Source organism: Thunnus albacares, chromosome 11, assembly GCF_914725855.1.
Source record: "Thunnus albacares chromosome 11, fThuAlb1.1, whole genome shotgun sequence".
Taxonomy (NCBI): Eukaryota; Metazoa; Chordata; class Actinopteri; order Scombriformes; family Scombridae; genus Thunnus; species Thunnus albacares.
In genome coordinates, this window is record NC_058116.1 from 10026058 (window position 1) to 10051429 (window position 25372).

Consider the following 25372-nt stretch of genomic DNA (forward strand, 5'->3'; position numbering starts at 1 on the left):
CTCTCGACTACACTGAGAAAGACTGTGCAAAAGGCAAGAAAACTGGCCATGGGAACATGTAAGAGGATCACTTTCACAAGCTCCTTTATCAGTGTTTATCTGACAAGCATGAAGATTTCTCATTCCTTTCGAAATTACTGCACGTCCCATGTATGCGCGCAGTTTGAAAATATGGAGTTTCAGAGTGTCAGTGCTCCCCCTGCCTTGTGCTCATTTTCTATGCACTTTTGGATTATTCAGAGCTTATTCATTGTGCATCATGTCATGCTTTGCACGAACTGCCAGAGTGATTGTGTTACCAGACCTGGGTGCTGCATGGATGCAGAAGGCTTGTTCATGGGTGAAGCGACCCTCAGGAAGATCTTCTGTCTCCAGGAGACCCTGCGTGGGGTTGGGGGGAGACCTCCACTCACAGAGTCACTGCTGCAGGCAGACAGGGTCCTCTTCCTACCTTCCCCATTGCTAAGAGAGAAGACAGCAGCGTCACAGACACCCGATAAACGAGTCAGGTGTCGTGTTACACCAACACTCTTTCAGCACCCTTTCACACACACATATCCCTTCAGTACTTCCACACATGCATCAAACCTCTCCACTCAGGAACAACAGAGGAAACCTTATACAATCTTCTCATCAAAAGACTCTCCGAGTTCATGAAAAATGGTTAAGATGAATCATAAACATACTGATGAAAAAAAAAAGTGCCAGCCATTAAATAACCATGTTAATGAAGCAGAAGGTAGTTCACAGTTATAATGTGAAACAGCCACAGCCGGGGCGCGTGCGTGTTTGTTCATTTTCTGGAGAAAAATGAGTAGAGATGAAAATGTAATTACAGAGCTGCCGCAGCTGAAAAAGTTAATGTTCACAGCTCCAACCCACCAAAAGCTGGTAAAAATCAAATTCAGACAATGTAATGAAGTTGTCAGGTGCTGAACCAAGCCCTAATGGTTACATTTTAATGGTGCAATTGCAACAACCGAAGTGCAGTGTTTGGTCATATGTGTAAAATAAGGTGCAGCTGCTATTTGTGTTAATATATTTGTACAGTATGTGAAAAAAGGAGAGTGAAGATCAGACCCATAGTTCACTTTTTTTACATTCATAATGATGCATCATGTAATTAGAAAGTCTGAAGCTAATTAGTACAATAGCAATAGCAGTATATATTCTTTTGCAGGTTTAGTTGCTTTACTTAAGTGATTAGTGAAGTTACATTCAACTAGATTTGATGATGTATAAATGTGACAATAATATCATAATGTAACCGTCTGAAATGTTACAGTAGATGAACCATGAGCCATGTTCTTCTTCTCTGTTGTCTCCTTGTCTCTCACTTTCTGTTATTCATAGATTTATATTATATTGGTACATTTTGAATTGTAGTTTATGAGCACCAGTGGAATGACATAGTGTACATTCGTTATAGTTAATAGTGGCGAGCACTTGACAGATACAGTAGTTAATAAGCTTGGTCAGCACACTCTTGTCTGATCATGTGCACGATGAAAAACAGGAAGTGACTCTGAATTTAGACAAGTGCCTAAATCACTGACATGATGGTTTTGTTTCTCACAGCTGTTTTGCACATTTAACATAGCTTCTTAAGCAGATTAAAACTCTTCACTTGACATATTAAATCTTACAGTATTATGCTCATTGATAAAAAAGTCACAGAAAAGACAGCGTGTTGAAGTTCTCTCACATTGCAACAGATAATGCAAACCTAGCTGTAAACATGTTGACATATTCATATTTAAATGCCCAGCAGGTCAAGGCTTTTTCAACACGTCGTCTTTTAAACCCACTGTTATTCATCATCAGGGGCAACGTGTGCTGAAAAAGCTTTTCTTGCTCCTGCATTATCAATGCAAGCACTTAGATGATTGGAATGCTGTCAGAGAAGAAGAAAACATCTTGTGAAAATGACATTTTACAACAGGCTGCTCCTCTGAATCTCATTCATAATGGAGATGTTAACCTTTACTTTCTGCCATCCGGACACCTGTGTGTTGTCGATGCAGCGCTGCCAGAGAGAGTCAAGAGATTCTCAGGCACACGGCGGTATGTCCTCTTTTGTTGATCAAACTGCATTAGCTAGTTGAACATTAACAGCAACCTTTCAAAATAAATACATCACTGAGTTGAATCAGCTCAGTGATGTATTTAGAGAAGTGATGCACTGATGTGACGTTTTCAGTCCCAATACCGATACTGATACCTGGGCTATGGGTATCAGCCAATACTGAGTACCAATCCGATACCAGTGTTTAATTAAACCCTTTTCACACATGCAGTCTATCCCTGAAATGTTAAGAAACATTTCCTGCAAGGGGTCATGGGTGAATAGGAGCAGGGATCAATATTTAGGGAAATCTGTGCAGCAAATTTCCCACCGGAAGACCTTTAACATTTCAGGGAAAATGCCAGTACGGCAGTGTTGTGAATGAAAGCAGTAACATTGCAGAGACAATCACATAAAGGGGTTATGTCCATTTGACGAGAGACACTTTCACGAAGAGTGGGCGAACCAATCACAAGACTCCGCTGATGACATATCTGAATCTGTGACTTGTTTACAGTTGCCTTTCCGATGCTTTCACGAATGATTTGTCTCAAGAACTTGTTGAATATTAAATACAAGAACATTGGCACCAGACAAAAAAAGCTTGTGCCCGCCATGCCTGCCAACAAAAAACAATAATGACTTCTTCCGCCGCATACACCCACATGCCCCCCCCTCATCGTCTTCTTCTTCTGTTGAGTTTTATGGTGGTTGGCATCCATAAGTGTTGCATTACCGCTGTCTGCTGAACTGTCCCCTGCCCCATCTATTCCAGCATTGCCACAGCATGATTGAAAAGATGCAAAACGGAAAGGTTCCTGAATATAGCTGCGTGTGTGAATAGTAAAAATCCCTAGCAGTGCCTGATATAATGAAGAGAGTAATAGTTCAAGCAGAAACAGCCACAATGAGATGTTTGATGAAGAGCTGCAGACTACCAGCACACCCCCAATAGAGAAACAACTCATTTTACTTGGCTGTTCTGTGTGATGGAGTCATGGCTCAGCGTGTTTACCCCCAAAACAATGGAAAAATGCCATAATATTAGCGGAGCAGTGCAGCGAACTTGCGCGCTGTGCGTGGAGCAGATGACCACATGAAGAAATCTGTCATGAGCCGACATCGGCTCGGGCTGAAAGTAGAAAAAAATATTTGAAACAGAGCGTTCAGAGCAGTCTGAAGCTGGCCACTTTTAATATGAACATCCGACACTGTGACATTATATTACTGAAAATAAGGAAAAGCATAATAGGTCCCCTTTAAATGTTGCTTTCCGATCTTTGTAAAACACAATCTAACAAATAAATACATAGATATAAATTTACTGAATTGTTATTTATTAAAATAATGGTGTCCGATACCAGATCGGCCCATTGTCACCGATACTCGATCCAGCTATTTGAGTCAGTATCGGACCGACATCCGATATCAGTGCATCTCTAGCTTAGAGTAGTGATAATAGGGCATCATCAAGTGCACTGGCAAAAGTGTTCCATGCAGTTAATAAAGGCTATAAATCCAGGTTAAGTATAGCTCTGCCATGCAAATAGCTTCCCATCCATCATGCAAACACAACAAGAGAGGGGTGTATCAGTATCCCCTTCTACTTCTGAGCGAAACAGGAAGAAGGTGGGTCCAGCTACAGAGACGATGGGGAAAAAAATAAATAGCTGGAAAGTATTTTTACTAATAAAAAGTTGCTGTGGATAGACAGGAAAAAGCTGGGTGTTAAAAGGTTTGGACAGCCAACACGTATACGGCTACTGCCATCCCAGCAAAAAAACGTTCCTCCCTCCCACCCCGGTCATCCCGTCTGTCAAGTCCCTGGCCGCTATGTTCGGGTCTAAACAGGGGGGTCTTGACTGCACAACCCCTCTCACCTCTTAAGGCTCCCATTGTCTGCCAGGGAGCTCAGGGAACCCAGTGAGCCCTGGTAAAAGCTTTTCAGGAAACTGGGGGTAGAGAAGGAGGAGGGGAGGCTGAAGGAGGACTCGCTCTCCGAAACACTGCGCGTTCTCGAGACAGCCACGGGACTTGGCGAGCCAAACATGAAATGCCCACAAATAAAAAAAAAAATAACAAACACATTACACAAAAGAAAGGGCTGATGGTTGGAGCACAAAGGAACTCATGAGGGATCAAAACAGTGACAGGAAACTTGTGATGCTATTGTTCAAGGATAGTAGGGGTTGGAGGTTGGAGAGATTTAGGACTGATCAAAGTGCTGCAAATAGACTACATTGTCTGTGTGTATGTCAATAGGTCAAACTAAATATTTAGTTAGTGTGAAACTGATTAAACGAAAAGCAACAGGTTATGATTGTCTTAGCAATGTTAGCTTTAGCCGTATCTAAACAAAACACAAAAGTTCTCTCTTATAAAAACATGTCAGTACAATTCACTCTGTGCAAAACATCCTCTACTGCAACTTTACTAAAAAAAAAACCATATTGTGCATTGATCATTCCTTACACCCACAGATTCAGTGAGTAATACTTGAAGTGTGTGTTGAGTTTACCTGCTCTCCAGCAGTTCTGGGTTAACAGAGTGTTGTCTACGAAGAGGAGTGTGTCTCCCCTGGCTGGTAGGCTGACCCTCGAAGGAGATGCGTTTCTTCACAGGTGGATGGCTGAAGGTGTGGGCGCGCCGACGGAACTGCAGGCCAGCTTCCGGGTCGTCATCATTGAAAGCAGGAGGGGAACTTGGAGGGGAGTAACCAGGAGATTCCTCATCCTGCTGAGTAAGAGTAAGATGTCAGTGCATAATTCCTTTTATAGTAATGTCCATTTTTAAAGTATTTTCATGCATGTTTGGATTTTCTGATGTATCTGATTTTACAACTGGAGTGACAGGAGGTTGATACAAAGAGAGAGTGGTGACTAATGACAAGCTGAACACAATAAATCCAATAAAAAAATCCTATGAAATATTGTGTACAGCTACACAGGTCAATAACCTGGGTCCACACAGGCTAAATTCAAAGGGTGTGATAATCACACTAAATGTCTTTGGAAGTCAAACCAAACACAGCTTGTAATTCCATATTCCAGATATTATTCTCAGGCTGAAGCCAAATAAAACACCAACTCAGCTACTCACGTTACAGGTCTGCACTCACCTAGCCAATGTTACCCCACAGCAGGACTCAGTCCAGCTTCAACTTTCCACTCAACACTCTTGGACTCAGTGCCGCCTCATGCCTGGCAGTAGAGTACAACTCCCTCATCCATTGTATTCTAATGGACAGTGTCCTGTGACTTACGGCATCACACACTATTGGTGGGCAGACCCTCAGTGGCCGCACTCCACATGAATACCGTCCAATCTCCTCCCTTCATGCTTTTAGAGACCTCCCTCACTAAGATCTGACATGACAGGGGAAATGCAGCGATAGTTGCACAGCCTTTTCTGATGTGCATAGAGGGAAAAAAAACACTAAAGTACTATCACTATCTCAAACAATTCATTTGATGAATCCCTTGAACTGCTTAACACATTGCACACATGTAAATCATGTCATCGGTGCCAGCTAATTGGTTTAATTATGATTTGTATATTTTAGGAAATGCTGATAAGATTAAGTGGTTCAGATCACACTTGTGTGGTATGTTGTTTCTCTTGACAGGACTAAGAAGAGGAAGCCTGGAGAGGCCTGGCTCAGCAGAAGCACAAACTGGACATCCTGACTTCGATTTCCTGCTTGCCAGGACATCGGCGGCATCCTGACACAATCCCCAGATGACTACTTAATGACTTAAACACAGGGCAAACAACATACCTCTGACCTTCAAACACATAACAACAAGGAGCACAGGTGAGCTCCTTATACACATATACTCACATGTAATAATGTCTCTTAATTCTGGTTATGATAACAACAGGACGACATATTCATGATACTTGCTTATAGTATAAAATTCACAACATGAGTTGCTCGTTATAAGATCACTGAGACTCTGAATAATTGATTTGATTTTTCATATCTGCAACAGCTAGTGTTGGTGGATTTAATGAAAGTAGGAGACATAGCAGCTTATAAAAATCCTCACACATCCTATTTGGAGCTACCACTTGGCAATTCATATTTTCATTAATCTGACATGACATGAATGCAACGCAACAGGCTAAGTAAAAGTCATGTGATTGCTAGAAATATTCCGAGCCATGGGAGGGTCTACTTCATGTCTCTGTGTGTTTAATAATATCATGAGTTGCACATCTCTGCTTTAACTCCATCATGACTGATGGGGTGTCAGAAGGACTCCATCACACGCTCACTCCACATTCTGCACAGCAGTGACGCAGCGGAGCCGACAACCCCGAAAGGTTCACTGACAGTTCTGTAAACACACTCCCTGCTGTACTGTACTGTTTTTGACCACTGCAGCTTTCACCGTTTAACTATGTGGGATTAATGCAGCTTGGCAACATGTCCCCATGTGAGAGGAGCACAGTGGGCAGCCTTGCATCTACTGACACTGACATTTACTACTTAAAGTGAACACCAGTTTATCCCATGCTTTTAAAAGCCACTGGGTAAAAAGTGAGAATTCCCAGAGCCCCCCGGAGCGAAGTTCTGGGAATTGTCATGTTCCCCCTCAAGGACACTTACTCTTTCAAAACTGCTCATGCTTCCCATGCTTCCCAAACGGCCCCGCATCCGGCTGGCGCCCTGGTGACAGAGGTGATTACAAAATATGAAACAAGCTCTGGAAATAGAAAAAAGATTTTTTTTTAAAAAACATATGAGTTTTAAAATCTGTAACAACTGCCTTTGACAAAACAAGAACTTGGTATTATAGTAAAACATCGACAAGCAATTAAAAACATGTTTCCTGACTTGATAACATTTACAATGTGATATTTCATCTAATTCTCTGAGACAATAACAGATGGCAGCAGAGGTCTCAGATTGCCTGGATCCTTCTACCAAGGAATTATTCTGCTGTCTCACTGGCAGATATGGGTCAATCCAAATCCCCTGGATGATAATGACACAGAAACAGCAACTGATACAAAGGGAGAGCAGGGAGACACATAAAGGTTTCATAGCACAGTGGCTTTATTCTGTCTGCTGTGGAAAAATACAAGACAAAAACGGGGATAAACTTAGACAAAGAGAAAAATCTGAAATGGTGAAGAAATAATAACAGGAAATTAAATTCCAAAATAAAGGAGGGGCAGGAAAGAAAATGCATTGGAAAAAAAAAAAACCTTTCTGTTCAGACCCACCCTTGCAAAGATGTTCTCCAGAGAGCTGGTGAGGGAGGTGCGAGCTTTATTCTTGAGAATATCAAGTTTGAAGCGACTGCTGGTGGCTGCGCCGTCTCCTGCTGCCGAGCTGTTTGCTGCATTCTGTCAGACGACAACAATGAACAGACATATGATGACAAATCATCACAGAAATATTAGATAAAATGTGACCGCAATGACTTCCATGGTAAGTTTGAACTCTGTGCACCCGTACAGTAGCGAACCACGTGTCCAAGAGGACGAGTCTACAGCTGCTTGGAGCTTTAATAATACTGGAATTGTTTTTGAAGTCTTGCCTTTTGAATTATAATATTTAACATACAATCCCTCAGGCTAGATCATGCTTGAGTAATAATTCCTCACCCATTCATACTTCAAATGTTGTTTTTCCCCGTCAAGCAACTTATGGAATGTAACAATAATTCAATCGATAACCATATTTCGAAACTTTTCCATTTGCTTTCCTAACAGCATGAGGTTAGGTATGTTCCTGGAACATTATTCATCCCCACAGAAGGTGATGAATTTTACAGTTGGGATAGCAGCTGAGCTTTGATTATTGATAGCTGAAATTAAAATTCTTAAAACACATTTGTTGTCATTGTAAATCCTATGCAACCTTACCATCGCTCAGAAAAGTTGCATCACCAAGACAAAAACCAACCTGACTGTTGTCTTATTTTGGGGTTAATAATTATGTCGTCATCAGATTTTTTTAAAACTAAAATCTTTTCCACAACCTTGTCTATTTAAAACTGCTGCTTTATCAACAAAAAAAAAACTTACAAAAACCTTAGAATAAGAAGTCCTTGGAGGAGGAGAGGTCTAGAGAGCTGAGACACATCGACTTCTGTGTTGTTCTACACTTAATCATTTCTGAAATCTTTATGGTCTGAATTGTCTTTCTAAATTAAGTTAAAATCATAATTTTCATGAAATTAAAACCCATTTTTTAATATTTTTTATGGTGTGCATGTTTTTCTGCAATAGCCATTCAATGTATTTACATTCAGTAATCATCTCACTAGTACATAGTCGTTTTATCTGTAGTGGTGGCAGAGTCCACCATTCCCATGCTAGATTGCCTTCTCTAATTTGAAGGATTGACAGGAAATGACACAGCATATAATCCAGTGCAATTGTATCATACTGATACCTGCTGTTTACTGTTCTCTTTACTGAAAATGTCTTTAGTTCTTTTAGTTAACTGTAAACCCTCAAAAAATACTCTACAGCTGTGAATGTGTGTGAGGTTCATCTCTGCTTTTGTGATATAGGAGTGTATCACAACTTTTGCAGTTACAATTAAAATGTTGTCATCTACAAGGTTATGTATTCACCTGAGGGGTCTCTCCAATGTGGAGGTGGGACTTCTGTTTGCTTCCACACAGCTGTCTAAGATGGAGAATCACCAGTTCATTCTCCTCTTGGTCTGATCCTGGCTTCAACCTCTGCAGACACACAAAGACTCAGAACACAAGATGGAAAAAAAACACACTGCTTTGACGCAGATGCAGCATCACTAAAAATACACTGTTTCTAGCAATCTATCACCAAATACTGTTAACATGTCACTAATTTTCCGGGGGGCGTTGGGGAGGCGTGCTTTTTCTGAGTAAAGCCAAACCTTACCTGAACTCGCTCGAAAATCTCAGCCTGCTCATTGTCAGTCAGCTGGGAGAGATATTTTTGGATGGCTAGCTTTGCTCTGGGTGGGTAGAGACCTAGAAACAGATGAGGAAACAAGGAGTGTGCTTTTATCTTGCTTTAACTCTGAGAAACAGCCCGTGCATCAATATATTCATGAGTCGAGCCAGAGAGAAGTGCAAGATGTGTGTATGAGTTCAAGTGACTTACCTTCAATCCGCTCACAGAGCTTGTGCAGGTCATGCATGGGGCAAGCTTCACACAGCTGGATCTGGGTCTTGTTGCTTTGTAAGGCTGCTGCTGTAGTGAAGGCCTGCTTCAGGGTCAGCATCACCTCATCCACCTGACATATCAAGTTAAACACGGGGCCAGACATACACACACACACACAGACGACACAGAGAGGTTTGTAGAGATTAAAATAAACATATTGGGTGATGAGCAAAAGCTGAAATAATTGTCTTTCACATCACATGTGACTCACCAGGGACTCGCTGGCACACTGGAAAACGTAGCACACATACTGACTGGGACCAGACTCTGATGGGTCCCGACAGATGAATCCAAAATGGTCGGTCTGCTTGATACCCTAAATCCAGACAAAGGAAACCGGAATAAATGGCAGCAGGTACAGGCAAATACCTTTGGGTCTTTGTATTCAGTCCAGCAATATAAATGATTCAATTCAATTCATTCAAAACACATTATTTGTGCCTGGGGGGCAATTTGCAGAGACACGTACAGCAGCACAGTCAACAAGCAACACAATGCAGGAAAATTTAAAAAATATGTAAAAAGCAAAAATAAGCTGTACATATTATGATAATAAATATAATGATATGAGAGAAATGACTACGAAAGAGAAAATGATAAAACTGCAGCATCATAATGGCTCTTTACATTCTCCATTTCCATTTTTCTTTCGATTAGTAAAATGGCCTCTTTGCTCACAGCAGACAGTACATTATCTTTATGTTGGTTGTCTGTTTAAAGACACATTTCTACATTAACGATGAAGATGTAATTTGCCTCTGAATTAAGGATAGAACAAAAAAAAAGCCTGCTGTACTATAAAAATGGGCACTAATGTATTGGATATCTAGAAATAATGGTGCAAAAATCAGTCTGAGCTTATTCTCTGGCTACAACTGCAGCTGAGACATGAGAGAGGGACTTTTAGTGAAAATACAGAAAGTAAAAATAAACCAACCTGACAGCAAGATGAGATATCTTTGAAGTTCTTCTCCAGCACCACTGTTTTACTGTCTGGACTAATGAGGTTTATTTCAAAACGCCCGACCTGGGAAACACAAGCGTATTTGGTCAAAACAGATTCATGTAAGAACACACACATAAAGTGTTACCACACAAAATAATGATATCTTCCTACTTTATGTAGATCACAGCTATCACTTAAGACAAAGATATCACTGTCAAGTATCTCATGACAAGGACTTTAACTATTCTGAGGCCCATTCGATGAGAAACATAAACACCACATGCTCAAAATCAAGGTCAACAAGTCTGCACAAACGATTTTTCCCATAATTGACTGCTAAGTTGAGTATCGTATTGAGCGTTGTGCTCTAGTTGTTAAATTTAGCGCCATGAGGAAATGGGCATGGTGTGTGAGGAATGGCAGCTGGCTCACTGTTCAGTCCCGCATGCTTTTCATAAAGCCGCGGCCTTTTGTTTTCACAGGAGTAGCGCTGCAGTCACAAATTCTAGGAGTTACAGCCTCTTTAACTGAAGCAGTAACACAAGGCTGAGCTAGTCTAGCGCATTATAACTGTCAGCTACGACATGCACATAAAAATGATTTGCGGCGGGGAGAACCAAAGACGTTGGACTAAATGTAGAGAGGTTTTCGGTGACAAACAGCGCTGAAGAAAGCCAGCATTTGGTTTTCTCGTGTGACAAATTGTTGAAAGTTGTTCAAGCCAAATTATGATTTGTCGGCAGTTGAGCGACTAAAAAACATCCATCCATCTCGTTGACAAAAGGGGGTATATATAGAATTCTGCCCATAAACCTGACATCAGCTTTAATTTTGGAGTAAATCTAAAGCGTATAACATATAATTACAAACGCATATAGTGTGTTCTCCATCCATACTGTGATCACACATAGAACTCATTCTTTTTGAGTTTGCTGCAAATAACTGTAATTCAAATACAACTGATCTCCTGGTCTTGGAAAAGCATTTAAGTGCCTACAAAGCTGCAGGTTTTAATGGAGAGAACACTGCTGTTATGATAAAGATCCTCAGTGTTCTACTAACGGACTCAGTGCCCACAGTCAGCTGGACTCCAAGATAAGAGACCTCTGAGCCGCTACACTCATTCTGAGGCTAAGACACAGCAGTAGAAGCACAGTCCAGTGTTTTTTTTTTTTTTAAATTCCATTTCCTCTACCTGGAAGAGCATGGTGCGGTTCTTGTCCGCATCAGATGGTTGGACGTTGTTCGGTGCGCTAGAGTGTCTGCGGCGTGTGGGAGCCATGAGGACATTTTCCCCCGGCTTTCTCTGCAGACTCCCTGCCAGGCTGCTGCAGCGCGTACGAAACTCCTGCGGCTCCTCGAATCCAGAATCTTCCAGGATGCACTCGGGGAACGCTCCTCTCAGGCTGCTCTGACTGGCACTGTTGGAGAGGCCTTTACCTGCAACACATACGGCAAAGACACGCTCGTCTCTTTCTTTAATTCAACGTACCTGGCACTTCTTGAATTCTTTTTGTTTGCTTGTTTGTTTTTTTTACAACCTGGGTCTTACTTTTATAGTTCTGGCTGTTATTCTTATTGGTGCATGAGGTCACCACACAACCAGTCAGACAGGTTTAACCATTTTATCTTGACCACTTAAAAATTCATATGAAGGCAAACATGAAAGTTAAACTATGTGTTATAAACACTGCCTACAGGCTCTTGCTGGTTCAGCTTTGATCCTTTGTTCCTACCGTAGCTGTGCACACGTGCATCATTTCAATAAAGCTATTCATCCTAATCTTCTATCTGCAACAGGCTCCTACCTCCACCTCCGGTCACGTCCTCCACTCCAGGGCCTTCCGGGTCTTCTAAACTCTGATTCAGAACAGACGAGAGTGGATCTCCTTCTCCCCCCATGATGAACTCCACAGGGGCGCTCTCTGAGGACCCTCGCTGGCCGTTGAGCAGGCGCAGGCGCTTGCGCTCAACCTCATGCTGACGAAACTTATCGATACAGTCATCGATGAGGGTGGACGGAGCCTTTTTATGCCCGACTGTCACCTGGAAAAAATTTTTTTTTGTAATTCAATGGCATTATTTCACAAGCCAAGTCAAATGAAAACATTTCCTATCTGAAACACTCAACCACAGATTACTACCTTGCCACAATAAAGTACTTCAAACTTCTGGGAGTTGTAGAAGGCTTCATCAGTTTCCTGTTTGGGCTTGGTGTCTTCCTTTAGGGCCGATTTGGACACCTGGCGAATACTGCTGACCACCTCAGGAACCTACAAGAAAGGAGAGTAGAACAAAGGGATATGACACTAAAAAAGGAAAACCATAACAAAAGAGAAAGGGAAGTGAACTGGAAACAAACAGGAGGAGGTTTTCTCTTCAGCAACATGAGAATAACATAACTCAATGTAACTGAGATAGACATAATACCATCAATAGCAATAACCTAATTACCTAGAATGGACATAAATGTATGATGGACAAACAAGTAAAACTATGTTTAGCTGACATGACCCGACTGCATGTTGCAACTTTAAAGAATTCAAGGTTTTTTAAAAAAAAGGGTACAATTTGAAGTTTGAGCTAACAAAGGCTGGTAAACAACAGACAAACACTACAATGGTGACCAGAAGTAAGGAAGGAGGCCAGGGAACGCCCACAGAAGACAAAACAAGAGTGTTGGAAGAAATCAGAGACTTGAAGGTCACTGAGCTTGTTTCTGCTCTACTGTGTTCAGCACCTGCACCTTGTTGAACACCTGCAGGAGCAGCCAGTGCAGGAAATATGTTTTGATAACTTGCATCCAAGGGAACTAAACAAATAGTACAAGTCATGACAGACAATGTCAATCTTGAGCAATACTTGGTAATGTGAAGCCAATCCATCCCTCTTGTCTTGAGACACTTGTGAACTCAGAGGGCACTGAACGATTGCAGCATCAATACTTTTAGCAGACACAACAAGCCTCTGAGTTCCAGTTCTCTAAACTGTAAGAGCGCCCAGAACCAAGGGCTACCACCAAGGTCAGCCAAATACCTCGTTTAAGACAACAATGAGCGCTTAAACAAACAGTGGCCTTGCACACTGCACACATCTCCTATCATAACTGATAAAAAAAAGTTACATAGTGACTGTTGTGCAAATATATTTTTAATGGAGACAGAGGAAAGTTATGTAACAGAAATGCATCGGTCTTATTTCAGGAGGCGTGACCAAAACAACAGGATAGAAATGGGGAGTAAGTTTATCCTGCTTTTCATAAAAGCTACTTCATCTACGAGACACAGATCAGATACTTTGCCTGATGTCTGCCATGTTGCTGCCGTGAACACATGAGCTATTTTAAAGCCCCATTTTCCAAGTGCCTGCCTTCCCCCCGAGTTGAGCTGTGCGCGGCTGTTGACAGAGAGCTGTATTGAGACGAGGAAGAGGGCAGGTGGTGTGTGTGTGGTTGGCCACACATACACAGCCGTGTCTTCAAAACTCTGATCTGTGAAATTATTGATTTTCCAAGTGTTAGCTGGCTTATTTTCCAAGAATCTTCGAAGACTTTCAAAGAATCATGAACCAAAGGGCTACAACATGTTTCCATCTTTTACCAGGGGTGGAAAAAAAAACAAACAGCACATGAAATCAAACTGGTCTCACGAAAAAAAAAAAAAAAAAGCAGTTCTGCGTAGGAGGAGCCGGTGTGGACACTAGGAGGTCAAGGTAATTCGGAGGGCCTGTACTGTCCGCTCTGTCACGCAATTAGGCCAACGTCCTGCGTCACTTTGTCACTGAGGGAAAAAAATGACAGTGTTGTCTTAACATTTAAATGAGCTGCTGGATTATACATGAGTAAGATGACGCCACAGCACCATTTGATCTGATTAATTATTTGTAGTCAACCTAATACAGAGTCAGTAACGGTGCTCATTCCTTGAGTGGAGACAGGCACAGACAAGCAGTGCTGTTAGGGAACAGAGGGAAGCCATGTGCTTTTTTCACTGGTAATCTATTCAAACATGTCCACCCACTCTAGTTTTCTTCAAGGTGGTTTTCATATCTGACCTTCACCCATCATAGCCTGTGTTCTATCAGACAATATCAGTGACACCGGTTGTGATCCAAAGCCTGTCTACATAAACACCTGCAGCTGAGTGCAGATTTAGAGCTTAGGAGAAAACAAACAGGAGGATTGTCCCCTCTGAGCTGGTAGAGTCCTGAGCACTGGCCCATGTTATGTCAAACCTTCCTACAATAGGCCCTTATATCTGATCAAACAGTAGCTGGCACATAATTCTGTTGCCCTTATCAGCACCATTAAGGCAAACCACTGGGAAACAGTGAGGGCCCCACACACTCGCCCACAGCATCCGTGATTAGGCCTAATTAGACTTCTTTTAAGAGACACACAGGTTATCATTGTGTCAATACAAGATAAGGATGGAAACACACAAGGGAATGGGAGATAATTCTCTATTTCAATGCATTCATGATGCATGTTTTTAAGATAAAAGTGATAAACGGATGTTTTTGCAAAGTTACTCAAAATAAATTAAAGACAGCAAACCCAGTACGAAGCAAGACTCAATCAGTGAAAGTCTTATGAAATGTAAACATCTGGTAGAATTCTGTGGCTTATTAATATAACTTCAAGTATAAACTTGGACAAATGCTGTTGCTTCAGTGCACATGTCTGTCTTTGTTCAGCTGGAGGAACGACTTTCTAAAAAGGATTGGTCCTTAAAGCAGGTTACTGCTGTCCCGTGTCTGCAGCCGCACCTCACTATAGCTATGATGTCGTCCCAGTGCTTTTCCATCTGCCTGAGGTCAAACTAGAGACCGCAGTTTAACAAAGTTCATGTCCCAACTCAAAACAAAGCAAGACAAGTCATGTCAACTTAACACATAGCAGGACCATAACTGAAAGTAACAATGTGTGGGACAGCAGTGACAGAAAGTGACTAAACACACTTATCCATCTCCTGCTTATATACACTTTTTTTCGCAACCAAAAATCAGAATCTTCCCAGACAGGACAGCACAACTATGTACCAGATACTGTTTGATCAGATATAAGGGCCTATTGTAGGAAGCCACCTGTCCTGCCTGGCAAACCTATGCTAGCACAGGTGTGACTCAACACGCTTATCAACACTTTTCAATAGAAGAGTCTTGAAAACATATCCTGTTTTTGTTTAATAATACTCCATAACACTGCGGGATGTTCTAAATGTTTTTAAATTACACATTGTATAAAGCTGACAAGCAGAAAATAATAACTTTTCATCCTTGACTAGGATTTTGACTTTAACAGCCAAGACAAGCATGTCACTCTTGCCCTGACTTGGCTCATGAGTGTGTCCTACAAGTCACTGAATGATGAACAGCACCCACTAGACAGCAGAGGGTCACCCAGCGAGAGATTCCACTGTGGTCCACTTCCAACTCGGAGCAGAGGTGGAAAATACACAGGCCTACGGTTTATATTATGCAGGCTCTGATTGTCTATAGTTGGTTTGATAATGGCACAATTCACTTGAGTCAGTGTTGTATTTGCGCCTGCTGTCTTGAAGATGTAAATAAGTGTCCCAGACTCTGAGCTGGGTGAAAAGGTTATAATTAATCTCTAAATGACAGTGTTTGTTTAACTCGTGTTAACTGCAGCTCAGGATTTGATATATTATTCTGTCAAAATATGCTCTACTGTCTGTTGCTAAAGGATACACCAAGCGATGGAAAAACCAATCAAGCAATAAATGCCAGATTGGCTACAATTTATATATAACCAAACATGGCTAGATCAAAAACTTTTATAATATATATATATATATATATATATATATGAGGAGTGAAGTTGTATTTCAAGTTGAGGAAGTCTAACTAGATTTTACATACCCGACCTGTCAAACAAAGGAACACACGCAATGAGACATTCCATGTTTATGCATAGACTATCTGAGTTGATGAGCTGCATGTGAGCAGACTAACCCTCTCTGCTCCGCAAGACACCATGAGTGTCATTTCATTTCAACTTTTCACATCATATCAATAGATGCCGGAGGTCTCAGGCTTTACACAATGTTCTCCTATCATGTCTGCTGCTAAGAACGGATTTGAAAACATGAAACTATTCATCACATCTTCAAACTCATTTGGGGCCAAGAGAAAATCCCTGTATGCCTGTAAACAGGAAATACTTGGCAAATAATCAAATCATTAACACTAACTGCAGCAGGGTGTTGCACACAGCGAAAGTCTACTGGTAGAATGAGCCATGCATTCCACATGGTCCACCTTGCACATGTTGCTAGCTGCTGGTTGCCAAACCAGTTTCTGTTGCGTAATAACGCTGAGTGAGGTATGTTCAAGCTGCCTCTCGGACTGCTGCAAACACTTCCAAGATCCCAGCAGAGAGGCCAGACACCTCGAAAGTGCATCTGCCTCAAAACTTGTTGCTTCTTCCACTCTCAGCTTTCACCAGCAGACAAACAGCTTGCTCGGGCCTCGCACATAACACAGGAAACATGATACAACTCGTGCACATTTGTGAACAATATATGTGAGGGTTTCCTGGTTCAACAGGGACACGGGAATAACATGAACAAGTGCAAAAGACTACAGCTTGCCTTACAGCATGTGAAGAATCGGCTTGGTCCTGTGGTCACATGATTCATGTACAGTATAAACACAAAAAATATGGATTAAGCACTTTCTCTTACTACCGCAAACTCTCACACACAAGCAAACACACACACACATATCAGTGCCACTGGGGTGAGCTCTTGAGCACAGTGCCTGAGACATACAGTAAGACCAACACTGCATGTCAGCTGAGACCAAAATGTATGACTACGCATTGATTTTCGAACACTGACTACCACCTTCCTGATTTTTTTTTTAGTCTGTGTTCAACATTTCATGTTATTACTCAAGAGTAGCATGCTGATCAGCATGTAAATGTGCTGACTCGATATTGTGCCAATGGAGCTCTGGTGCCTGTCACATCATAGGCACCAGAGATGTCTGATCCCCTAAAGAGGGAAGCACAGAGATGGATTAACTTTGCCAAAAATCCAGGGTGCTCTGTTTATCATCCCCTACGACTGGTGGCCTAAATACATAATACCAAAGCAAACATGTTTTGGACCATTCACTAATCTACTGTTTGTAAGATTAAATGACATAGTTGTCACCTCAAGGAGATTCCAGCTGACGGTTTGCAGGACGTTTCTTTGTTTTGTGTTTAGGCGAGGCAAGTTTAGCCTATTTATAAAGGCACATTTCAGCAACAACGTTCTTTACATAAAATATTAAAAACACTGAGACAAAGTGCAAAAGAAACACACCATAAAAAGGACATTTAAATACAATCAAAAACAGTCATTGACGAGCTAAGAGAACAGAAAACACCTAAAGCTAAAGTCAGTCTATTAAAAAATGTAGATGTGTGGGCCTCACTGTAAAGAATGACATCATAGATTTATAGTTAAGGACCCTGGAGACTTTTAACTTGAACCCCCTTAACATGAAAACATTATACTGAAAGACTGGTATTGTTTTAACTGGACTTTTGAGCATATGAGGTCATTGCAAGCTCACTTCAGGTTTTATTAAGTGCCCTTACTGTAGCAATATTCCTGCAATAATATTTTTGAGTGGATTACACTGATGCCTACTGGTTGCATTTTCCCAGTCTATTGTTCTTTACATAGCTGTGTGATGTGCATCTCTGTTGCACCTGAGTCATGTCACATGTGTTAGATGCTTGACAGTCTTACCTGGTTGGGGTCACGTGCCTTAAAGACGTGACAGGACATCTCGGACTCGGGGTTGTCCGGCTGGCCCCTCAGGAGATAGGCAAAATAGGTGAGGTCATTGCTGTTGTGAATGAAGCGAGAGATGAGCTGTGCTTTGTGCTCGAATATGAAGACTGAGCAGTTGTTGCTGCTGGAGGGGACACATCTGACGAAAGGGGTGTTGAGCACCAGCTGAACTTCTCTCGGCTGCACGGCGGGGCCGCAATCGCCCTTCTCGCCTCTCCTCCGGATCTCAGCCACCAGCCACGGTAGCATGGGCAGCGTGGTCCGCCTGTCCAGCGAGGACCAGCCGACGTAAGTCAGGGGGAACCTCCTGTCTGACTTCGGAGGGCTGCTCTCCCTCTCGGACTGACACTCCATGTTGACAACACTTTTTCGACAAGCTCTTTGACAGGCAGCAATGTGAGACTAATAAAAGACCACTTTTCCAAAAAAAAAAAAAGATGAAAAAAATGATGCCGATGCACCACTCCCTGCAACCGAGGCCAGGCGCAGTTGTGGCTAGTTTGCAACAGTTTCCATGTCCAGTGAAAGTTCATACAGTGTAACGAAGGCGATTAATATACATGCACAACATGCACTCGCCTCGATCAGCTCCGACAGTCCATGCCATCCAAACCTCTCAAAAACATCTATTCATTTGCATGGGCAGTGAGTCAGAAGCTAAACAGTCCTGTACTGTACTGTCCCAACCAACCTTGCTTGCTAAAACGTGGCTTTGGATGGCTCCTGTGTAAACACAAGTCGCCCAGATTTCTTTTGACGCGCTTTCTTGAGGGTATAACAGGGCGGCGCATTAATACAGCCCCAGCCCTAAAATCCCGTCCTTATAGCTGCCGCCGTCGCATTTTTCATTCTCGAAGATTTAAAGAGTACATACATTGATGCTTGTTTATCGCTTTTAAATGCAGCCTCCCTCCGACTCTGATCCTTTCTTCCACAGCGTCTTGGAGGCGGAGCGGCTGTGAGCCCAACCATCCCATGTGCTGCTGGAGGAGTGGGCTGGGCAGAGCCGCTGTGAGAAACGTGACAGGACAGGAGGCTCCACCTTTCCCCACTGAGCATAATAACTGGAAAGCTTCTTTCATGGCAATGTGGAAAGTGTTTTGAGACCCTACGGCAGGAGTCCCCCCCCCCGGACATAAATCATACTATCTACCTGCGAAGTGCCTTCACCAGGTGTCCCAGGAGGTTCTGAAAAGGAGCCTTGAGGACCTGGCTTTTCCAAATTGGCAACACAATGAATCATTACGATTAGTTTAAAAAAAAAAAAAAGCACTTCTTAGTGTATAAGCAGGTTGTGCTGAATAATAGCTTTGGATGATTCAAATCACATGATACGCTTTGTGCACTAGAGGAGTTCCCACATACCAAATGCCATAATTCCAAGAACTCCACCTATCCCAAAAATAGTAACTGTGCCATATACAACCTCCTCACTGAGGCAGAATACACTCACTGCACTGCTGGAAGGGGTCCTGACATGTTTCCATTCTGCAGGATAGACCACTAAATAGACACACTTCAGGTCAGAGACCCCCTTTTGAAAAAAACATATTTTGTTTTTGTTCTTTGGGTTTTCATATCACATTGAATTATCACTGTGTGAAAACAATCAGTGAGATCTTGGGTTATAATAAGCATCGTGCATAATTAAAGCATATCTCATTTTACTGTGGACCCTCTGGACTCCCCTCTAGAGTGCTCAGAGGCTGTTAGACTATAAAATTACACAAAAGTAGGTCAGATTCAGTTCTGTGTGGATTCTACATTTACAGAGTAATTAGATGGAAACAGTGACACTAACTTACAGGATTAAATTGATTTGGTGTATAATTGTGTTTACTTCAACTTGTTCTGGGCTATGAAGTTGGGATTAAATAACCATGCAATGAAGGTTTACACTTAATATTTATTTTATGCATCACTGTTGCATAACATCAAAGTAAATATGGAGAAAAAGTAAAAGAAAGGCACAGACATACTTACAAACATATAGTATGCATAACACAAACAGCATTGAATCTTCATGATGGAGACATTAAAAGGAAGCATGAAGTCTACAGCAGTTAATGTGGATATTTTAACGTAATATGTTTTTCATTGCAAACAAATTGTACTGCAATATAGATATGAAATATAACCACAAACAGATACGACACAGGAAGGATGTTGTATAGTGAGCTAATCACAATCTCTTAACATTGATTAAATTATGTAACAGCGACATAAACAATGGCTGTGTTCACTGTTAAAAAGTATTTTCTTTCTGTACTATTTAAAAGTACAAAGTTAAAGGCTGGAGGTCCTCAAAGTAAACCACATAGGAGCTCATGATCAAAACAGAAGTGCAGAACCAGCAACTGACGACTGGAGTCATTTGTATCCATGTTTTGATACAGCCAGCAGAAAAACAGCTGGATCAAGCTGCTCTTCCTTTGTGGCTCTGTGCAATAGCGAGACATGCCTAGGAGTGCTTGCAACCATCATACAGTCTCCATAACAGCTGCCATCTCCTTGACCTGCTTGTGAAAGTTCTGCAAAGAGCAAATTATAGCCTCAAAATTCAGTGAGTAATAAATTATGATTAATGCACTGAATAAAACTACATTAACATAACATGTGCAGACCTGAAACTGTGGGATGGTCATCTCAAAAGACCTCTGACTGATCTGTCCAGAGGGCTCCGCAATCTTCAGCAGTAGAGACACAAAAGGGGAGTTGAGAGACCGACAGGTGTCGGAGCTCACTGCCAGGCCAAGCTTCCACTGTATGTCCACTAACTAGACAGCAAAACGACAATTTTAGTCTCATCAGCGTACTTGGAGATGCACAAATTATTTGCATTATGTGGACTTACCTGGCCAATGCTGAGCATGTCCTGCGTCTCTTGCTGAGCGTGGACTAATGCACCGTGTTCACTCCATAACCTGTGCACCACCTGAAGGGAAGCTTTGGGCCACTTGTTACTGCCTTCTTCCAACTTCGACACAAGATCATCCCCAGAGAGGTTGCTCTTCCCAGCTGACCTGGCGAAACAAACCTCTGCTATCATCACACTTTACACTGCAACAATGTGCTTCTTTATGTATGAGTTAGCCTTTTGACAGGCTGAATAAAGAGATATCAAATAGTATAAAAAATAACACATTCAGAGACCAAAAAAATAGAATGAAAGATACCTGAATGTTAACAAGAGAAATCTGATAATGTTCTGTTGTGCTTCATGGTCAAGTATGACTCCAGCTCTCTGAAATCTCTACCCAGGACAAAATAAAAACAAGTCACGAAAGAGGAACTTGATGGGTTACTATAAGTTAAAACAATTCTAAGGAAATATTGACTCACATCAGAAATTTTAGCTGAATCTACTCCTCCAGTCTGCCCTTGAAGATAATTCAGAATGTGCTGACACTGTGGAGATTATAAGATTAGTTATCAGAACTACAGTATTGCCTCTGGGGCAACAGCACCACATCCTGTGCACCCTGTGCAGAGTATAGCTGCTAAAAGCCCAACAATGAACATAATGATTTTGCATTTTACATTCCGAGACTATCATTTCTTGATCGTCCCAACAACATCTTGATTATGCAATAAATCTTCAAAGTACTGTGATTGTGTTCTTACACGTTACTTTAGTTGTTCCATGCATGCCATGTGCACATGACAAATATCAGATTCAACAACATTAAGTTTGACTTGTGTGGTGCATCTTTACTAGACACTTTTATATTACTTACTTTTCATCGAGGGCTAGCCTGTAATCCTAGATGCAAAATTGACTATTCGTAAAAAGAAAAATGTGACTTTTTTTGGAATGCGTGGTAATAAGACACATCTCGAAGAAAAAACATACTCACTGATTCAGCAAACAGATCTGGTGAGAGCCTACAGATGTTGTCCACAACTCTGTTGACACCTTAAATACAGAAGTGATGCCATCCATGAATCACAGAGTTCCCCACATAGACAGTAAAAATCCTTCCCTGGACCACATGATCACGTTACAGGTCTTAAAATGCTCACTTTGTCACGATGTCATATGAGTCTGACTATGGGAATCATGGTTCCCACTACAGACTGTATACCACTGGGCAAGCAGCCCCAACTTGAGTTCATATAATTTATAATCTATTAACAATCGATTTTCAAAACTTAAAACTATTACAAACTATTATCAATATACATATAATAATAAACATCAGTCTCACGCTATTAATCTTCACTGACTCGAAAAAAAATCTTTGCAGAAATCATCTGTGATATGCAGACTGCTCTGTATGGGGTCCCGATTAGCCTGATAATTGATATTTCAATCCAAGAAGTGGGCAGCTATTCATGTGTCTGGAATAAGAATAAATCAGATGACACAAACGTCGAAACACTCCCAGTCACTTGTTACCTTGTTTTACCTCGCTAACCCAAGCTGCCATACATTACTTGCGTGTATAGGCTCTGACAACTAAACACCGCCGCAACATAAAGTTAGCCACCGCTGCTAATTGTGTCCTAGCTAGCTGCTGTGTCAAGCTAACGCTAACGAGAAAGTTACCGCATTGATATCCCGGAAAATGAGCATTGTGCGGTGCTGTAAAAAGCCACACTTATCCTTAGACAAGGTCTTCGTAGTCTAAATATAGTCCATTTTAAAAAAGGCACTGTAGTGCAAGTTAAAACCCCACCATGAGATTCCTCTGCTTCAGCTGGCATCTTCCTCCTCGATCGGGATGCAGGTTTGATGGTGAAAGTCTGCTGAGCTAAAGCGGAACAACAGCGCCCCCGACCGGCGGCTCTATGTCATTACAGTTCTTCTTCTTCTTTGGTGTTTAATGGCAGTTGGCAAACAACAAATTGGTGCATTACTGCCACCAACTGGTCTGGAGTGTGGATCAGCATGTCTAGCATTTGCAATATTCATAAAAAAAAAAAAACTCATATCTTCTCAATCTAATTAGTTATTATTTAGTATTAGTTATAATTAGTCTAAGATACTGAAATAGGATTTTATAACACTCATTTCTTGAGTTCTTTTGTAGAACATCTATTGGATCAACATGTATTTTTATCTTTATGAGGTTTTGAATCAGATAACATAAGCATAACATGCTCCCCTGTTTCTTCTTACCCACAGTATTCACATCTGCCTGTATTATGTTTACCTATTTTGAATACTGTACTGTTTAGTCCAGTGTGTCCAAATCTAAGTCTTGATATTATTGTCTCTTCTCTTCTGTTCCTTCCTGCACACCTCATTCCCCCCACTTCCCTTTGAACTCTGTAAAACCATCATCCTTTCCTCTCTTCCTCCCATTGCTTTTGCCACTTTTCCTTCAATCTCTGCTTAACAATGCTTTTGATTTCTGTCCTGCTGAGACTAACTGCCAAATCAATGTCATTATTTTTTGTGGCCTCCTTTGCAACCTTATGTGCCATTTCATTTCCTTTGATATCGATATCGATATGTGGTCAATACACTTTGACTGGACCCAGGCAAATGAATCCATCTGCAGCTTGTAAGACCACTAAAAGTTACTCCCTTTTCTTTCTTATTTGTGTATGATCTCCAAGGTCATTCTGGCTTTCATCTGTCTCTCATTGTGTGCTTCTTGTTTTCTTTTATCTGTTCAAATCTATTTTAATTAGCTACTACGAAGAAAGGATAACTTTGAAGGAAAAATTAAGTTTGAAGAATAAGATATGATTTTCAATGAGCATTTAAAATGCAGAATTTGCATAAAGAATGAAGAGTATAACTAATTATTGACAGATCAAAACAACTTGTGATTGGGAAAAAAGATTTTTGCAAATTATAATTTATCACATTAAATTGATATATTTTATAATACTTTTTTACTCTATTTATGTGCAGTGGTAGTAATTATTCATTGAATTGTTAAACAGCTCCTTAAAAGAGATGTGATGAGTGCATGATGTGTGCTGCTATGTGGGTCATTTCACCACATAGAGTATTGGTGAGTTGAGGTGTCTGCACACCTAAAGTTCTTCTCAGCTGGTGCAAAAGGAGAAAGGAAAAACTGTGCAGAGCAGTGAGCCTGGAGTTCCTCCTCCGCAGAGCACTAAATAACTGTTGTTAGTATTATATGGCTTCAATGTCCAACTGTCATCAATATCTGGACAAATATGTCCTCTGTGGACAGCACAGTACCTTTCTCATCTATAAAGCACAATCACACATTGAAGTTACTGGCTTTATTGTCAAAACTTTTCCATACTGTATAAAAATGCCGCATATTCTGTTGTATAAAAAAAAGTCACATTATGTGTCTTGCTGGTTGCAACACTTCACTGAAGCTACATCACACTGATAATGCTGTCATCTATATCAGGTACAAACAATTTCCAGGTTACTCAACTTAGACCTCTTCAAGGAAAAATCTACCCACTGATGCTCCTACAATTCAATTTAGATTTCAATTTGTGATGTTCGATGAACATGTGAATGTTTATAGTATAGTGAAATAGTCAAAGCCAAGATGCCACTGTTTTATGGCTGTAGCATTACATCAAATATAAAATCAGATTTCTTGTGCATCATTTTATACACATTTCCCTGTAATTCATATATTCAGGACATATTTGGGAACTTGCACAATAATAATAAACCCATTGATGGTAGAGTTAAGATAAAGATTTCTTTATTTTTATTTCTCAGTACTCACATACATTGAAACGAAATTGATTCTCTGCATTTGACCCATCCTGTACACACACACACACTAGGAGCAGTGGGCAGCCGCACTGCAGCACCCAGTTCTTTTTACATTACATGAAAGAATGAAATTGTTACAGTTACATGACTGTTTTTTTCTTGGGAATTATAGGAAACTACAAGCCCAGTAAAACAAAGTGTCACAGATACAGTTTATGAAAATAAAACAGATTATTCCCCAGAAATTCTTCCTCAGGAGCTGGTTTCAGTGAGGTAGAGCTTGAAGTGGATATTCAGAAAGTGCCTCCAGCTACATAAAAACAGTCAATGCTGCAGTATCCTGCAAGATTACTTTCAGAGTAGAATCCCTGCAGTTTTCCTCTCTGTCCACATCCCCTGTAGCCTTCACAGTCTTTGTAAAGAAAATTGCACTGAATGCAACAGGAGATTAGATACGGAGTTCTGTAGGTCCTTCTATGCTCCTCTGAAAATGCGTTCCAGTTCACCACACCTATGACAAAAGAACAGAAGGGTTCATGTGTGAAACATAGGTTCAGGTTTCTTTCAGCAGTAGCAGTTGCAGTGTTTCCTTAGTATTCATCAAGAGAAATGTGAAATTAATGTAAACACATCTAAAACAAAACAATTTAATTTTTTTTTTAAGCCAGAAGCCTCCAGTTGCCACCCACAAACCCTTTGCTCTGCCCTCG

General features: G+C 41.1%; 2 protein-coding genes across 7 annotated transcripts in view; both read right to left on the reverse strand.

Moving 5' to 3' along the window:
* Positions 1-19809, reverse strand: part of tbc1d4 (TBC1 domain family, member 4) — a 31714-nt gene extending 11905 nt beyond the window's left edge. Inside the window, exons 1-14 of one of the 5 annotated variants that reach the window (XM_044365138.1) lie at positions 17951-19809; positions 12329-12457; positions 11993-12230; positions 11380-11624; positions 10176-10265; positions 9450-9554; positions 9176-9308; positions 8951-9042; positions 8659-8769; positions 7298-7420; positions 6678-6737; positions 4584-4798; positions 3946-4098; positions 305-462 (exon numbers count right to left, since the gene is read on the reverse strand). In XM_044365138.1, the coding sequence (XP_044221073.1) occupies positions 305-462; positions 3946-4098; positions 4584-4798; positions 6678-6737; positions 7298-7420; positions 8659-8769; positions 8951-9042; positions 9176-9308; positions 9450-9554; positions 10176-10265; positions 11380-11624; positions 11993-12230; positions 12329-12457; positions 17951-18349 (2251 nt within the window). In that variant the 5' untranslated portion in view covers positions 18350-19809. Of the gene's footprint in view, positions 1-304; positions 463-3945; positions 4099-4583; positions 4802-6677; positions 6738-7297; positions 7421-8658; positions 8770-8950; positions 9043-9175; positions 9309-9449; positions 9555-10175; positions 10266-11379; positions 11625-11992; positions 12231-12328; positions 12458-17950 lie in introns of all 5 variants that reach the window. The other 4 variants (XM_044365136.1, XM_044365137.1, XM_044365139.1 and 1 more) reach the window with 4 other exon arrangements.
* Positions 19810-19881: 72 nt separating this feature from the next.
* On the reverse strand, positions 19882-22777 carry commd6 (COMM domain containing 6). 2 transcript variants are annotated; one of them, XM_044365145.1, is made up of 7 exons: positions 22675-22777; positions 21853-21911; positions 21338-21403; positions 21172-21248; positions 20850-21018; positions 20620-20772; positions 19882-20526 (listed from the first exon to the last, which is right to left on the reverse strand). In XM_044365145.1, exons 1-7 carry the CDS (start codon positions 22700-22702, stop codon positions 20476-20478), a joined length of 603 nt encoding a protein of 200 aa, XP_044221080.1. In that variant the 5' UTR covers positions 22703-22777; the 3' UTR covers positions 19882-20475. The 2 variants fall into 2 exon arrangements, with proteins under 2 accessions (XP_044221080.1, XP_044221079.1); XM_044365144.1 differs by lacking the exon at positions 22675-22777 and adding an exon at positions 22395-22668.
* Between the last annotated feature and the right edge of the window lie 2595 nt (positions 22778-25372).